Raw genomic sequence first — 18,418 nt, 5'->3', positions numbered from 1 at the left:
TTATGTATTGATCTGTCAAGACAATTAAGATACTATGTATATAGCTCTTTGAATGATGTACTGTATATTAACTGTATATAACTGTAATTATGTAACTATGGGTGTGATAAGTGACAAGTATGTCAAGTTCTATAATTGTACTGACTTTTTGTAATGATTTAATTATTAAGGGATAGGATTAAATAGGTTTAAACTTCTTCCTACTCCTTTTCGAGCATGTAATGAAATTAATTATGTTATTTCTTTCTTGTTTTTACCTTTTTTTTTATTTTGTTGGATATGTTTTCAACAACTGTGAAATCTAACTCCACATTATTTATAGTAAAAATATTATTATTGCAATTAGAGTATAATCTTAAATTGTTTGGATTTGAGTGCATATGTTTTAGACACAAGTTAAGAAAAATGGACAAGGTATTCACAGCAGGGTTGTTGCATGGCATTGCGTTTAACTGTAGATATTATAGTCTCTGTATGAGAGGTTCATTTCTCTTTGCCATCAATTGAGGAAAATTGTGGTGTTGCACAATGGAGAACCCAGCACGATAAGAGAAGCCTGTGTGTGTGATTCACCAGATTAACATTTAGCCCTTTAGTACATCGTTTTAGTTTGAAGTCAATCTCCTCATCTCATTTGCAGTGCAGCTGATCACGGTTTCTTTCTTCAATATGTGCTAAATATAGACTTGCCTCATAGTTGTCACTGAGAGGAAATAAGAACGAGCGTGGTTGGAAACTAACTCACCACAGTCACCTCACTTTTCCACTAACAGAAGTGGAAAAGCACAAATGCTCACTGCACTGAAATATACAATACTTTTGCTTTCTTTCATTTATTCAAATACATGCACTACACTTGTTTTTTACGTGCAATTCAATTCAATTTTATTTATAGTGTCAAATGACAACAGGAGTTATGTCAGGACACTTTACAGATAGAGTAGGTCTGGATCACACTATGATTTACAAAGACCCAACAATTTCACACAAGCAAGCATTTGGTGTGACAGGGGCGAGGAAAAACTTCCTTTTAGGGAGAAACCTCGGGCAGACCCAGGCTCTTGGTGGGCAGCCATCTGGCACTGCCGGTTTGGGACACCGAGACACTGATACAGATATACATAGGATTCATAACAATTATAGCAGTTGGTATGATGCGCTGTGGCACTTACAGTAACAATAAAGATAATCGGGACTAGAAATAATAGTAGTTGTAGCAGTGCAGGGCATCAGGCAGGCACACAGTAACAGCGGCCAGTGCACTTGGTAGGCAGAATTATCGGCAATGTACTGATAAATTATAATGATAAAAAACACCAGACATGTTGTCGTGTTGTAGCTTTATTCAGTAGTAATATAAATGAGTTGAATCAGCAGACTGTGAGAAGCACCCCTGGGCCCCTTATTGAAGGGACTTGTACTTTTCACATCAGAACCCACTTGATAAAAGGTTGTTAAAACATCTATTCAACTGAAGAAAAACATTAACACAAAGCAGAAAGAAAAAGAGATGAGATCAGTCACAAAAACAATACCAAAAAAATGTATGTGAAGTGACAGAGTTGACACACTGGTACATGACTTTACTGACAATGTGCTATAGTCTGCATTGGTTCTTCCATGTATCACTTTACCTTTAGTTCTGCAGCTACAGTAAGTTTAGTGATCCCTCTGTATACTTTGTGACTTTTTCCGGCCTCACATCGCAGCAAATTTGGGTTACACAGAGATACAGCGACTCAAAATCAACGCATCCTACAAGTTTAGAGTTCACAACAGGAAAGACCAGTTAAAATAGTAAAAGTGTTGGTCTGTGCAATGAAAAAAAGTTATTTTGAACACATGGAGGATTTCTCAAGTGTTTGTAAAGACAATTAAAAAGAAAGACAATGTGAAAAAAATAAATACAAGGGGTTGGTGTTGGACAGTTGAGTCAATCATATGGTTTGACCATTTGAACACACAACACATCTGAATGTAGTTATGGTTTCTGCTAGGAATGTGACTTTGATGGTGTATTTAATATTCAATATTTAATAATATGCATCTGGTAATATATTTCTTACATCCTCTTTTCTAATCACATAGTTTATTACCGAATCTCCTGGCATTGAGTTGCCTTAGAGCGGGATGAGAGAGAGACAGAAAGAGGGAGAGAGAGAGAGAGAAAGAGAGGGGGAGAGGGCACATAAGTTACTATGGGAGTGTGCAGGGGGTTGGGTGTGGTTTAGCAGGAGACTTCCATGGTCTGGGGTCCGGCCTGGTTGTCCAAGGCCCCCATGGCGCTGCCCTCCAGCAGGCTGTTGAGGTTGTTGCGGCTGCGACTGCTGTCCATGGACGTGATGCTGGAAGAGGAGGTGGTGCGTGAGCGAGCCAGGCGAGTCATTCCTGATGTCGGCACTGAAACAGACAAACGTTACGCGTTGATGTTCCACTTGCACAATACGGAGACTCAGCGCGGTGTGGGAACACTAACCCAGATGCAACAACAACAAAAGTGCGTACCATGCAAATAATTCTCAAATATGGAGACTAATCAAATAAAAGAAATATGAATAGAAACAGTGAACAGAAAATGGTTGCATGTGTGTTCACTGTTAAAAAACTAAACAAAAACAACAACCTTGAAAACCATACAACAGCATAACAGCATTTGCAATCCAACTGTAGTGGCTGAGGAAGCAACACCAGCAGGTCATGCAACAAAATAGGACACTGAGGACAGAATCCATGCTAACAGGACAAACTGAACTCTTACAGGGAGAGGAATGTGTGTCAAAGTATGCAGAATGATCTCACGGTGTATAATACTGACTGTATCCACCACACTGTTGCTGCTGTAGAATACCAATATGAAACCGTGCTCTCTGGAGAATTTCTGCATACATTGTCATTCATCCACTGTGGAGTGTTAAGAGGCTATTGGGTTCTATTGGGTTCAAAGCCTACTAGTCGGGCAGCTGATCAAGAACCCAGTACCTGATTCGTTGCTGAGGTGACTGAGAAGAACGTAGGGAACTGTAAGCAATGATTCAAGAAGGAAGAAAGAAGGAGAAATGGAGAAATGTTGAAAAAAGGTAGCTCTTACGTTGTTTCATCCCACATCAGTGTATTTCTGATTCAAACTGAGGCTCTGTCGCAGCTTGGTGGTCATTGAGCACAAAAAAAGCGGTTTGCTATCAACAACAGGTAAGAAATCATAGCATGTGTGCAAACTAGAATCTTTATTTCCTGTACTTTTTGGCTCTCTCTTTTGCATTTCACATTGTGGCAATTCGTTAATGAGGGAAAAGCAGCTTTCAGAAACATGCTGGGGTGTTGAGATTAATTTTCTACACTTTCTCGGCTTGAAAACACTCTTTTTAATCAGTTTTAATCCTGCAGTGGCATTTACTCAACAGGGGGACTATGTGGCCTTTAAAGCAACACTGGGGCACTGACATACTGGCTACACCCCGAGGGTGCCTCCCACGGTGAAGGGTTTTGGGAACGGGAGAGAGCAAAAGAGAATTAGCATTACGGAAATACACACAGAAAGGCATCATCTGTATGGCCAGAGCAAGCAAACCTACTTTCCTGATTTCATCCATCCATAGAGTCTGGTTGGTGCACTGTAAGTCAGTATGGTCTGACAGTTTTTGTTTTTCTTTGCAGATGAATGACCTGGAGGCCTGTTTAATTATGCACGTTGAGTCTCTCTAGAAAGAGACTGCATCATTAAACAGTTCTGGATAGAAAAGAAAATCACACCACTCAAAAAAGGGGTATTTTTTAACACCCACTCTGAACAGGAAATGAATTACTGTTCAGCATATCTCGAGCACTTACACCTCACCTACTGAGGGATGTGGGGCGTTAGCATCCACAGAGCCCATCAGGCTGCCTCTCCGTGACCAGGCTGACAAAAGACTGTGTCTTTTCATGCACTGCTGGCCACAGTCCAAACCCCATTGGTGGGGGTGTTTAGCAACAGCTCATAGGAGACTGCAGTGAAAACAACCCTAGTTTAAGTAAGAGTGTCATTGCACTCACGTCAACAGGAAAGTCTGTGAAGAACACAGACAAACCTCACCCACACACGTCAGCCCAAAAAGGTGTAAGCCTGTAAACAATTCTTGGACATTCAATATAGAGTCAACTAGTTTGTACCGGTATCATTTTATATTTTGAGGTTTTTACTGACTAACCACAAGTAGCAAAAGACATGTGAGCATGTTTACTTACTGTAGCCCATTCCCTGCACAAAGTACTTGAAGGCCTCAGCAAGTTTCCCTGGCTGCGAACAGATAAAGGATCAAAGTTAGAGGATCATTTAGACAAATTGCTTAATAATCAAACCTGAAACCTGAAAAACCAACCTGCACAACTTGGGGCAAGCCTCCACAATCAGCCATCTGGAGAAAATTATCAGTCACATTAATTAATTCTTTGTATAGTCAAAAACATTATATCATACATTTTATTCGTCAACAAATGTATTACAAAAAGTTTCACCTTTAGCAGTGTGGTCTTGGTTGGATTTAACCTGGAATTGCACTCCACCTGAAACATTAAATAAGAGATTACTACTGAGCTAAAAAATAAACATCCTTGCAAACGCTTCCCAAAACTTCTTATGTTACTGAGATGACGGAGTGTAACTCACCACAGCCTCCACAGCAGGTGATGTGTCACCAACCACCAGCAACGCAGGGCACCTGGAATAACATTAGGCATAAATATTCTCAAAACCGTGCACTGAGAAACTGAAGTTTATTTGTGTCTTCTTAGTCTTAAAACTTACGTCAGTGTGTTAACTGTGTCCTCATTCAGACCTACGATTGGCCTCTCAATCTCCAGGTCCCGACGGCTGGTGCAGGGAGACAAATTACGATTAGATCTGGAACAATGTGATCTGGCTAAAAAGTAAGGTGACTTTGCAGAAATCCTGATTTGGTTTTGGTGCACCTCATGATTTAATAGCTCACCCTTGTTCTTTGTATTGTGTGATGCATTGCTTCTTTCTATGTATTCACATCTGGCTTACTGCACGTTCTGATTAAGAATTTACATGCTTCGGCTATACCCATAAATGTGATTAAGGACACAATAAATGAGGAAATGCTAGAAACTGCTTAGAAAAACATTTGTGTACAATGTGTAATAATGTATTGCAACATACTATTGATAGGAGCCACAAAAGAGGGCCAGGTTGTCCTGGTTGATGTCTTGGGCAATGTGGAGTCGGTAGGTCTGGATCAGCTCCTGGTTCTCTGTCAGCTCATCCTGTTGAACGGAGTAAAACAAGCCTCAAATGACTTCAAATGAAATAAGAGGTAGACTCATTATAGAGTTTATGTAATCAGCATGTATTGACAGGGATAATTTGAAATAGTCATCCAGACAAGCTGGTGTATCTGTATACGCAGTATGCTTAGCTTTAGCACCGCGTTTATATTATTGCTTAATTCACATGAGGATTGCGTGCAGTTTACATCAGCTACACCTGCAAAAATAAGACTAAAAGAAACCGTGAAATTCTCAAAAGCACCCGCGAAGGGTGAAATGCCCCTGAGGTATTTGCATGTATTTAAATTAGGTAATATGCATACATTTGGTGCAACACTGGCCCCCTGCTATACAAATGAGCCTCAATGCAAAAACAGTCCAATTCACAACAATCAGCGCTAATATCCACACACGGTTACGGTGAAATTATTAGCGTCTTCAGAGTTGGTGGCAACTGAAGTGCATTTATAAAGGGGTGCCCTTCACTTCAAATCATGCCATCTTCTTTTACAATTTGAAGGTGTGCTGACAACCCCAACAGCACTGACAGATGTAGTTTCTCTCTGTCACGTTTAAATTCCTTGACCGAAGTTTTGAGGAATGCCTCTGCACCTCGTCAGTCAGGACCTGTAGCTCGCAGTCTGACAATGTCACTTTTCTTTTTCTCTCTGCCATTGTTTTGCCTTCTGTGTTCTTTGCACAAAAGGAAACATGTATACTTTGCCACATCACAATCAGAAAGAGGGCAAATTGCACTCAACTGCAAAGCTTTATGGGCATGTTTGCACTGTAATATTATAAGGGCAATATCTTTTGCGAATCGGACCATGAGAACAAGGGGCAGATAGCAGTTGAAAGTGATGCGCAATTCATGGTGCTATCAGCGGCCGCAATCCATTCTTTGTGAATTCATCCCTGAGTCTGTAATTTACCAGTTTATATATCCAGGGGGACAGAAATAGAATAATTAGTAAATGTCTTTTATAAGAGCGAGATGAGGTAAAGGTATCAAGGGAAATCAAGAAAAGCCTCCCGAGGTTCAGTAAGTGTTTCACATTGTTAATGAAAAAGTTCAACAACACTAAAAAGAACAACACACATGGTGAGTAATGTACTGCAAGAGAAACTCACGGTGCTGAAGTGGTGAGCCATGATGACATCCACCAAATTACTGGTCCATCCAGACAGCTGCACATGAGAGGAAGACAGATCCAGTTAAGACAGAGACAAGCGCTGACTTTTTTTTTTTGGTAGGAACCTTATGGTTATGGCTATATAGCCATGCCTGTGTCTACATGAAGTGTATGCACTGACAGAATTAATTTAGTTTGATTTTGAAATTTATAAAAAGGAAGCAAATACACGGAGAAGCCAAATTTAAATATTAGAAATTGTGAAGGATGGGGCATCCTGGTGACCTAGTAGTTGTGGTGCATACCATTATCAAGAAAACCTTCCTGGTTCGATTCAGGCCAGCTTTGTCGCAAACAAGGTTATAATTGTTAACGAAAACGAACAAAATAACGAAAACTAGGAGGGAAAAAACATCGTCGTAATCTGAAATCAAAATAAAAACGAGGCATTACAAAAAAAACTAACTAAAACTGTAATGTCTGTTTGCAAAACTAACTAAAACTAAAATAATCGAATAAATGTCCTTAGTTTTCGTCTTTGTCAATGTCTTTCATAGAGCAAATAACATTTTATAGAGCAAATAACTTTATAATCTTTCAGAGTTGAAATTTCCGACCATAGACCTGTCAGACAGACAGACAGACAGACACACAGTCTATGCCATAGACATATATATAGTCTCCGACTGGGAACCCAGTAATTCAGACATTCCACGTCAAATTGAACACAACATAGTCCGTGCCCCTCGCCTCATGGTGGTACCGAAAGTCGGAAGAAAGCGGCAGAGACCTATTTGATTATGTCTGTGTGAGATAACAGCAAGTGCCTCGCAGTGGAAGGTTGTAAAATATGTGGTAAAAAATGTATTAAAGGGAAAAATCCCACGAATTTGAAAGTACATTTGAGAAGCGCGCACAAGGAGGCTATACTAGCTTACCTTAAACGAGGTAAAGGAGAAAGTAAAGCCCCTTTCCCCGAAACAGAAGCTAACCCTGGTACAGGGCATGGATGTATGGGGGTACAGGACATGGATGTATGGGTACAGGACATGGATGTATGGGTACAGGGCATGGATGTATGGGGGTACAGGTCATGGATGTATGGGTACAGGTCATGGATGTATGGGTACAGGGCATGGATGTATGGGGGTACAGGTCATGGATGTATGGGGGTACAGGGCATGGATGTATGGGGGTACAGGGCATGGATGTATGGGGGTACAGGGCATGGATGTATGGGTACAGGGCATGGATGTATGGGGGTACAGGTCATGGATGTATGGGGGTACAGGTCATGGATGTATGGGTACAGGGCATGGATGTATGGGGGTACAGGGCATGGATGTATGGGTACAGGGCATGGATGTATGGGGGTACAGGGCATGGATGTATGGGTACAGGGCCAGGCAGCATGACGGAGACAACCGCAGGACAGAGAACACTACAGGCGTACTTTCACCGGTGACCCGATAGCTGCTGGTCAGTAAATACGCATGAACACCACAAGCGGGAGGAAGCGTGGGTTAATGTGTGTGTTGATACTGGGATGTCTACACAACTATGTGAGTTGATTGGCGTCGAAAAGTTCGCCACTTTACTCGAACCAAAGGTCAAAACACCTGTCTGTCTTCTTTAGTCTGTTGGCTATTTAGGTTTTTTCCTGGAACACATCACTTACACATTTTGCACTTACTGCTGCGTCTTGTGTAGACTGTTTACATATTTGTGCTCATCATATGTACATTGTATGTAGGGCTGGGCGATATGGAGAAAATCAAATATCATGATACTTTTGACCAAATACCTTGATATCAATACTACAACGATATGTAGTGTTGACTATTGGTGCTTTCACAAAATATTTACACAATGAGATTTTTGATAAATAATCATCAGTAATGTGGATATAATGACTAAGTGGGTAAAGGCAAATAATAGAACAGTTACAACTGTCTGGTAAGTTCAGAAAATGACATCACTTTACTGTAATGCAGCCTTTAAAACCAGGAAAAGACACTTATGCCATATTATGATATTACAATATCCAAAATCTAAGACGCTATCTAGTCTCATATCACAATATCGATATAATATCGATATTGCCCAGCTCTAACTGTATGTACTGGTGTTATTGTTGAATACATTGTAAATACATATTTCTAAAATTGTATGATGTTTTTGTTGAGTTATTATTACACAATACTTTTTCTGACCTTTTTGAATCTTGGCCCTGACAAGTAACCCATATTACAAAATAAATAAATAAAACTAAGACTAAAACTAATAAATACTAAACTAAAACTAAGCATTTTCAAAAAATTAAAACTAAACTTAACTAGCAAACCCGCTTTAAAAACTAATTCAAACAAAACTGAATTTGAAAACAAAAAGTCAAAGTTAAAAATAATGAAAAATGCAAAACTATAATAACCTTGGTCACAAGTCATAACCCTCGGTCTCTTTCTCCATCACTACTGTCAATAAAGACAACATGCTGAAAACAATCTTTAAATAAAAAAATAAAAAAAGGTCTCCTCTCTATCATTATCATTTATACATTTGGGTTGGTTGAGCCAAAGAATAACATGAGAACAAATGAAGTGGGTTGATTTGAATCTATATGGGACAAAGGTCATATCAAGCTCCCCCTGGTTCAGTGACTGTGTGTAACACTAACGCGGCAAAGAATGTTCTCCCCCAACAATCTTGTATACCACACACAGCAAAGTACTGTTCACAGTATTGAAGTATAGTAGTACGCTTCAGTATTGTGACCCATTGTGTCTTACACATAAAGCAAATTATTTCACTCAAAATGAAACCAATCCAAATGAATGAACACTAGTAGTGCTTTTTTTTGACAAGTCTGTCCAGGAAAAATCTGAAGCTTAGTTTTGATTAATTTTTGAGTGCCCTTAACCCAAAAACTGCAGGTTTAATCTAATTAACACAGGATTAAAGTCCCTGCCTCTGTTTTTAATACCATTAATCCAACACTTATACATCTTACGCTTATCTTTTTTAAGTCTCTTTAAAACAATATGCTATTCATAAAAATGTGTTATCAAGTATTGTGGGTAATAACAATGGCTTGGTGTCAGCATCCACAATTCCAAAACTAATCTTATTTAGTTCTTGCATCATATAGTAAAGTGAACCTTACAAAATATAGAGTAGACTAGAATAAAATGCTAGGCATAAATAACATAAAAGAGTTATCTTAAAATAGTATGATCAGGGTAGAGAGCATAAAGGAAAGTGGTTGAACTCCAAAATGCATTCATTAATAACAACCTAACGATTGGCTGGAAACTGAACTGGCTGGTTAATTATTTAAGTAATAGCTCTATGTTGCAGAGTGACTGAGGACTAGCTTCATGCTGCAGTGGGAATACTGACCTTTGAAGCCGCCCAGTCAATCCAGCCTTCAGCACATGGGTCGACATTGATCAGAACCAGCCCCTCCACCAGGGTGGGGTTGTTCAGCTGGAAAGGGAAGGACACATGTCAGAGCAAACTTAAAAGTATTACATTTTTACCAATAAAATAGTCCTACATGGGTGTTATCTTGCATTATGCATGGTTTTGTGCATTCCCTCAACAGTGCAGATACAAGATAAGGCCACTGCATTGTTCTCTAAAGTGATAAGAAAAAGGGAAGCATGTCTGTTTGTTTAAATGAAGATATGAAACATTGAAGATGGAATCCGGGGCTTCTTAAGGGATGCAGTTTTGGAATTGCCTGAAGACAGAAACAGGATGTCTGGGAATTCTAAGATCCATCTCGCCCAATGCTGAGGGATTACTGCAGATGCGGCTTTCAACATCATGCAAATGCAATGCAGCAAGAGCTGCTATAAATCTATCAAGGGTAAACACAATTTTGTTCCAAGCAGGTTAGAGCAAATGTCTTCGTTAATTTGAAACAAGAGCAGACTCTCCATGGAGAGCTTGGTGGTACGACTACTAATCCCTACACCTTCCCTTTTTACCTATGACCACCATCCTCTCTTGCCATTATTCAACTTCCAGTGCTTCTTTACTCCTCTATGTCACTTCAAGCTATTTCTGCTCTATTGTACACATTCAGTTATTTTAGCTGAATGCGGAAACTAGACGTAAGCAACTGAAAAGGAGAGAATCACCAAGGTGATTCATCAATTGAGGAATGGCAGCGTATGCAGCAGACTGTGGAGAAACCTGATGCCCTGTGTGGGCTTGATGGGAGGCTTCAATGTGCAAGGTAGAAAGCTGTGTGGCCTGAAAACCTTCAATTATCACAGGCAAAACGGAGAGGAGCACAAACAAATAAAGCGGGTGAAAGTGTAGACGCTGTGCTCCTGATTGGGACTCACTGCGAAGCGGGTGAGGATGTACGCTCCAGCTCCCACGCCGATGCCGATCACACTGTTGACCCTGCAGAGAAAACACAGGTTACTGTGGGACTGAAGATGAATAGTCAATTTATGCACATTACCATTGATCAACTATTAACACGGGGGCCACTCACTTGAGCTGAGTCATCACAGAGGGCAGCATTTCAGCCAACTCATCCATGGTTGGGTAGCGATAACTAGAGACAGATGAAAAGCATACGAGTAGTAAATACGGGGTCATTTCCTCATGTTTGAATTAATGTGAAAAACTGAGTTCATCATAAATTTAAATTCTCAGCACTCTTGACTAATAGGTCAAACAATGAATGTGCTCCATTAGCAAATGAACTACCAGCTCACCTTACATTTTAACTAAAGGATTGATTGATTGCGGCTCTTACATCAGCAGTGAAAATATTTTCCCATTTATCAGTACATGTAAAACCAGTCTGACACCCACCCGGTGGGGAAGGGAGGTGCACCTTCCTGCTGGCCAGGCGCGTCCACGTGAACCACTGCAAAGTGCTGCGTGATCTCCTGCATGTCCTCATAGTTGAAGAGGGTGTTGAAGCATGACTTGTCTAGAAAGGTGCAAACAGAGGGCACGCACTCCGAGTGTGAGAGTTCAGGAGTTTAAACCCTGGTGTGTGTATATATATATATATATATATATATATATATATATATATATATATATATATATATATATATATATATATATATATATATATATATGTGTATGTATTTATGTATGTGAATGTCAGGTGCAGAGGCTAAAACAAAAGATTCATCACATCCAGGACATTGTGTATCAATGAGTATATTTTTGGCTGACTCACGGTTGAGGCCAATGTCATGATAGGTGAGGATGACGGGTCTGTTGCCCTTGGGAACACCTCTCATTGTCACATGGAGAACGCCATGGGGAGTCTCAATGTCATGCTCCTGCAGAAGAAGAGAGTACGTTCCAAGACGGATGGAAAAATACATGGTGTGTGTGTGAAGAGAAAAGGCTTGCACACAAGACCTAATATTTCACTACTTTAATTTGACAGTTCTGTCTTTGTAGCTAAAGCCTGATAAAGCTTGTGCTCCAGAACTCCAGTATCCTCTAAAAAATGATCAAAAACACATAAAAGAGCCATTTGGATGACATATTCCTTCATTACCTAGCTAATAAGTAGAGGTCTTGAAATGAATCAAATAATCAATGCATCGAATCGTGGACATGGATGATGCTGCATCGATAATTGGCTCAAAATCGATTATTTCTGTTTACAATTTAATGGAGGCCTAACAACATTTACATATTCTGGTATGTTTTGCACATTAAGGAAGTGCCATGTGCTCAGTGCTGTAGTTTTATGTATCCAATTTATTTAGTATTAGAGCACTGCAGAATGTTTTGTTTTTGAAGCTTGAAAAGCTATGAATTAACTCCCCTACATGGCTTTAATAGAAAAATGTATTTGACGAGATATTGAATTAAGGGTGGTGATGGCGCAGTGGATATGACACATGCCTTTGGTGTGGGAGATTGGGGTTCAATTCCCACTGCGATACATCAACCAATGTGTCCCTGAGCAAGACACTTAACCCCTAGTTGCTCAAGAGGTTAATTTTGCACTAAAGTTCTTAATAAAATGGAAAAATACTGAAATTATCACCCAGCCCTACTGCAGTCACAGAGTGGCCCCAAAATAAACACTGTCCATGTTCATTTTAATGGCAGAATGAACTCCAATGCAATGATACAGCGCTTCAAGTGTTTTTAATACATTTTGGACATTAATGGAGTTCTATGGTATGGAGATAAGATGCAGTACATCAGGCTGTGGCTACACAGACAATATTATTAGAGGCATAAAATCAGTTAAGCATGGTTTCATTCATAAGATTGTTTGATAATAAATCAGTTTTATGATTTTAAGCAGTGGAATATTAATTATATTGTTTGGGCTCGTTTTCTTTGCATGAACGTTATCTGAGCTAATCACAAAGCAGGAGGTAATGGATTCCCAGAAAAGACAGACTTGGAACTATTTCAGCAAAATTTAGCAATTTTTTGCCATAATGACTGATAAAGTAGGCACATGTGAAAAAGGGACAACGGTTAAATCTACAACAATGCTTGAACAAAGCTGGAACACAGAAGTGAGGACTTTATTCACAAAACTCCGACACAGGAGACACATATTTCCTAGAAAAACACCCGATAACCACAACACAACATTTAGGGTTTCTATCTCAGATTGAGGATCCAAAGCATGCACCTCTTTTCCACCAAACATTCCTTGTACCCTTGGACAAACAAAGCACAGAATGAGCTGCCTGGGAAACTGTCTTTTCATCCGGTATAATAGTCTTTTTATCCGAGTGTCTGAAACTCACACCGATTTCACAAGTATGATACTCTTTGGAGAAAAACTCATCAAAATTCAAAGAGCTCACACCAGCTTCATTCTCTCCATCGTGTTCTTTTGAATATTTTTCTCTATGGAGCGTGAGGAAGCTACACGTCAGTACTTCACAGTGCTGCTACAAAAAAAAAGTGATTAACATAAATCGGGGGAATTAGTTAAAAGATGACACGGCAAAAACAATCAGAGGCTCTAATGAATGTTTATGAGACTCAGAAAGAGTGTAGGAAGTGACATAACGGGAAGTGTGATAAAATACAGGAAGTGACAATGCCAGTTTCCAGAATTCCCTCAGAATCAAAGCATCACAAACACACACACCTCCCAAGGTCAGTATGCGTTGATGCTGTATACAAGGCTGTGCATGACGTAACTACGTGCATGTGTGCTGGGTGGGGCGCTCAGCACTCGCCTGGGCTCAAGGCCCACTGGTCATCAATAAAGAGAGCGGGCCTGTGCGGACGACAGACACGGGTTATGGATGACTGACACAGAGGGGTTGTGACTCTAACTGTTTCCCCTCCTTGGTTCCCACTGCAGGCTGTCTGATGGATATGTGTCACAATCTCTTCAGAAGAGATGGAGGTACATTCTCAAGGACAAGGCTGCAGTAATTTACATCTGCAATCTGTACTGGACACAGTAACCCAAAAGGAAAAATACTCGCAACGGAATTAGATAGCTTCATTTGTGTGGGTGTTGGTACAGAGATTAGCCTGTCACACAAAACATGAAAACTATGTAGCACACAGTCAGCAAGGGTTGCTTCTTTTTTTTTTTTTTTTTTTTTTTTTTTAATGGTGTGCAGTCTACTGTTACTGAATATAACCTCTCAAGCTGAGATGGAATAAACCATGAAGAAACTCTCCTGCTGACAGTAGACCTTGCGCTTATTGGAGGCCTTTCCACAGATACAACAGAACAACCTGTTATAGATGAAGAGAAAAGTCTTTGCTGCAGAATTTTGTTTTTAACACAAGGACAGAGTCAAGGACACTCAGTGCAGAAAGAGAGACTTTGCCCTAAGAAACAAGGCAAACACTTGTGCTAATGCCTGCCTTCGGTCATGTGCATGTACTGTACATGGACCAGAGAAAGCGGGCATTTATGCCGTACCAGTGATAGGAAATGATAAAGGGGATGGGAACATAGGGGGGGAAATAGAGAGGAAGATGAGAGAGATAGAGAGTCTGGAAGTGGATGGGAGGAAATAGAGCGTGAAAGCAAGTAGGGACAGAGGTACAGAGACAGGAGGAAAGAGAGAGGGTGAGTCCTGTATGACTAACAGAAGGGTGTGCCTTAAAACAGAAGAGGCGCATTGCTTTAATTGTTGTGCCTTTCAGGCCATGTCCTGGCACAAACAAGGGTTGAGAATCATGGACAAAAGGGCTGTGGAAAGGGAGTGAAGGAAAGGGTCTTTTATCCATCTATTTAGCTCTTGGCATAGTTTAAAAGCTGTATTGATCTGGGAGTACTGTCTCTCACCATTTACACACACACACACACACACACACACACACACACACACACACACACACACACACACACACACACCAAGAAAACAGACATGGGGTGGGGCTGCTAGCCTGGACAGCTAGAGGGAGAAAAAAAGATGGGAGAGAGCTGCAACATTCATAGTGGCTAGTAGTTGGACAATAAGTGTGTGTGGGTGTTTGGGGGGTAGTAGGTGAGATAGGAATACTGAGTAGGGGTTTGTGCTTTGAGGAGAGGGGCTTCTGGAGGTTGCCCGGGGCAAACACTTGGGCTCTTGGGCTTTGGTACCAGAACAAGGAGGGTGAGGGAGATGAAAAAAGGAGAGCAGTATGTCATGTTATTCCTCTTCCCGCAATCCCTCTCTTGTCAATCCCTCCTCCCCCTCCTTCCTGTTTTCCACGCCCTGCCAGGAACGTCACCAATCACCCCTGAGAACAGCATTACATGGCAAGAAACACCAAGCAGCCCGCAAATGAATTTAATGTACACACAAGTACATATGCATACAGACACACACATCCATGTCTCCTATGCATGTTTTCCAGTGGGATCATACCAGGTACATGCCACCCTGCTCTCCTTTGACACAAACAGCCCTCCCCACCTGCAGCACACACGTGTGTCATCGAAGCAGTGGGTTGAAACTACAAAATCAAAGTCTCTGCAGGGGAGAGAAGGAGCCGCTACAGTGGTTTTCATGTGTTGTTTCTACAGTGAGTGGTGGGGTGAGTGACCTCCCTGCTTGTTTTCATTGATAAAAGAATAAGGAACACCATCTTCAACCGTTCACGGGCAAAACACGCATTCCTGCAGTTATAGATAAACACAAAAATGGCCCCTAAAACACACAAATACCAACAACCCTACTGATGGACTACCACATACTGACAGGCACGTACACATTTTCTGGGCATCTGCAGATTCAGAGACACTTGAGCACGACACACATGCATCTTTCATATCATATTAAAATGCACCACTGCCCCCTCAGCATGTTTAGGCTGTGCAGACTGCACACAAGGGTACCGTGTGACCTGCAGGAGCAAAAACATATACACACAATGAACAAATGTTCACCCCACACTAGCAGCTGCCTAGAAAGAAAAAGCCCAAAGTCTTAGCAGTCTGCTGAAGGTGGTGACAAGCAAGCCAAGAAAGACTCCCACCAGCTTTTCCTTCTTAGAGCCAGTTGCTGTCACCTTCTTTGAGGAAACTGCACAACAACCTCCCCCCTAATCTTAACCAGAACCTCCTGCTGCAAGAACCCAGCCAGGTGTGTCAAGGCAGGCAAGATACATTTGTCACTCACCACTCCATTCCCAGAGCATGCAATCTGGTCCAGGTCCAGAATAGCTGACATGTTTTTCCCACGCAGGAGAGGAGTGTGTTATGCTATGTGCAAGTGTGTGCTGGGCAGCTTTGAAAATCTCCCAGAGGAGGAGGAGGAGGAGGAGGGCGGGAGCGTTGGTAGGAAGGGAGGGATGTAGGGAGAAGTGGCTAGAGCAGCAGCGACAGGAAAGATGAAGAAGAGAGGGAGGAGAAAGACACAGCAGAGGGAGTAAGGAGGAGATGGGTAAATAATCTGAATGGAAGCAGAAGGGGAGTAGATAAGATGCAGAGAGAACGAGAGAGAGAGACAGAGACAAGAGGTAGGAAAGAGAGCAGGAAAAGAGACAGAGGGGGAGGAGAGTGAGACTGCAGTTTGTGCTTGGTAGTCACAGCGCGTCCGTACATTCAGCCATCGGTGCGTCTAATTGGATTGCAGAGGGTCAGGTGGGTAGGGGGAGAGGGTGGGGCTTAAAGGAGAGAAGAGAAAAGGGGGGGAGAGCGGGAGGCAGAGGGGTGATGGGGTGCAAAGGATGCAGAGGCAGTCCTGGAAAACGGGCAGGCTGCTGACGTCACACCGTAAAACTGATAAAGTGAAGAGAGCAGAGAGGAGGTTGACTTTGACAGCTCGCCCTGAGCGGTTTTCTGCATCAGCAAAATGGCTGCTCATCGCAGAGAATTAGCAACAATAGTCTCCAGATTTACTTTAGCTTCACCTTGCTGAGGGTAAAGACTGTAAGTGACCTTAGCATCCAAATAAGAAATACATCAACATGAATATCCATAGACCAGACCCTGTTAATAACTTCTGTTTTCAAGAGTCACTCAGCAGGGCTAGCGTAAAATGCATCAGTCTGACATACACCAACGATAGCTTTGCTGAAAATGTTTGACATACTGCAACACTACTTTATCATGTAAATCTTCTTGCAAAGCTCCAGTGTTTATTTCAGTGTTGACATTCAAAAGAGAAACCTCATTATGTTCCAAGCTTACCAGAAAATAAACCCACAATGAGTTACTATTTTTATTCAACGTTCACAACCCTACATGAGAGGATCTGTTTTCTCTAAACCTGCCTCTGAATCATTTGATCCACATAGTTGATTGATCCCTCCTTTTCTACTCTCCTATGTCATCTGCACAACTGCTGGCAGTGCAGGTTGTCATGCCTTTGTTTGAGATAGGCTGCTCTGTGCAGCCAATGGCACTCGTGTGAACAGCACAGAGTGGGTGGGACTACAAAGTCCAGGGGCATTTCACTGGTTAGTCATTGTAGCAGCACGTTGGGTTGCAACCGGCTGTTTATCCTCTAAATCGTTCCTGTCCTAACCCACAGAGGGTGCCACTGACACGCATGTAGTGTATGTACATTTCGAGAAATAGTCACTTTACATACAGACTAGACCACTAAAGTAAGTATCAAAAATACACCTAATATGATCTATACAATATGATGCCACAAGAGAGTAGCCTCTCTAACACTACATTTCCATAGATTTTTTCCCCCCTGCATTGTAAGGTTTGCAAAAAATGTAATGAGTCTGTTTAGTTCCATCTCCAGTCATTCAAGCCAGATTTTGGTGAGAACATGACTAATTGTACATATAAAGTGATGCCAGATTATGGTGTACATGTGATTGGAGATGATGTGTGTGACTGAACATGTTTACCCTTTCCTTGACAGGGCAGGTGCCTCTTTATGTCATCAACTGAGTCATTGTGCGTCTCAGCAGGACTCTGCAGTCTGAGGAGTCATACAGGCACACCGTGACGCTCTGGTCTGAGTAGCTCAGTTCAATGTAGAGCTTTGCATTAACCCTGCCAGAATCTAGGGTTTGATTTCCAAATGTCCAAGCACATTTAGTATTAAACTGTCCACCACATGACATGACCTGGTATATCGCATGATGGTCAATTTTACCCTCTTCTAAGATGACTGAGCAACATCTGTGCAATACACATACATATCTGTGATGCCTAAGCCTACCTTTAGGAGATTTATATATAAAAAAAAATAAAAATAAAAAAATAAACAACAAGAAAAGCCCAGCGGACTAAAAACACATCACACAAAACATAGCCCTCCAGACACACAATGGACAGGCTTATGGCGCCCTCTATTGAGCTTAATGAGACAGTGAGGATTTTAAAAAGCCAAAGACATGACTCCGCAGCCCTTCGTCTGAAGAACAAAGTAGACAGCTTCTTCTCATCGTGCTTGGAATGGTACAAGTCAAGACGAGAAACGGTATCAAAACTTAACACAACCACGAAATGTGAAAACTAATAGGATATTATCAATGCACTTTATGTAAAAAATAATAATCTAATCATGACAATTATAAGCTCGCAAAACATTTTGGAGACGATCACCTAAAACGTCACATGCATTCAAATT

General features: G+C 41.2%; 1 protein-coding gene across 2 annotated transcripts in view; it reads right to left on the bottom strand.

Annotated features, from left to right (window-relative positions):
- Positions 1-1,323: 1,323 nt before the first annotated feature.
- ndrg3a (ndrg family member 3a) overlaps positions 1,324-18,418 on the bottom strand; it is a 39,027-nt gene continuing 21,932 nt past the window's right edge. The window contains exons 1-14 of one of the 2 annotated variants that reach the window (XM_028575702.1): positions 16,001-16,397; positions 11,617-11,722; positions 11,238-11,358; positions 10,912-10,974; positions 10,757-10,817; positions 9,801-9,887; positions 6,400-6,456; positions 5,162-5,265; positions 4,784-4,849; positions 4,646-4,697; positions 4,495-4,542; positions 4,359-4,394; positions 4,225-4,276; positions 1,324-2,400 (exon numbers count right to left, since the gene is read on the bottom strand). In XM_028575702.1, the coding sequence (XP_028431503.1) occupies positions 2,228-2,400; positions 4,225-4,276; positions 4,359-4,394; positions 4,495-4,542; positions 4,646-4,697; positions 4,784-4,849; positions 5,162-5,265; positions 6,400-6,456; positions 9,801-9,887; positions 10,757-10,817; positions 10,912-10,974; positions 11,238-11,358; positions 11,617-11,722; positions 16,001-16,051 (1,077 nt within the window). In that variant the 5' untranslated portion in view covers positions 16,052-16,397 and the 3' untranslated portion in view covers positions 1,324-2,227. Of the gene's footprint in view, positions 2,401-4,224; positions 4,277-4,358; positions 4,395-4,494; positions 4,543-4,645; positions 4,698-4,783; positions 4,850-5,161; positions 5,266-6,399; positions 6,457-9,800; positions 9,888-10,756; positions 10,818-10,911; positions 10,975-11,237; positions 11,359-11,616; positions 11,723-16,000; positions 16,398-18,418 lie in introns of those variants that run through there. The other variant, XM_028575701.1, reaches the window with a different exon arrangement.

This window comes from Perca flavescens, chromosome 4, assembly GCF_004354835.1.
Source record: "Perca flavescens isolate YP-PL-M2 chromosome 4, PFLA_1.0, whole genome shotgun sequence".
In the NCBI taxonomy this organism is placed as follows: domain Eukaryota; kingdom Metazoa; phylum Chordata; class Actinopteri; order Perciformes; family Percidae; genus Perca; species Perca flavescens.
The sequence above is the reverse complement of the archived record's forward strand: the minus strand, read 5'-3'. Positions and strand labels throughout refer to the sequence as shown.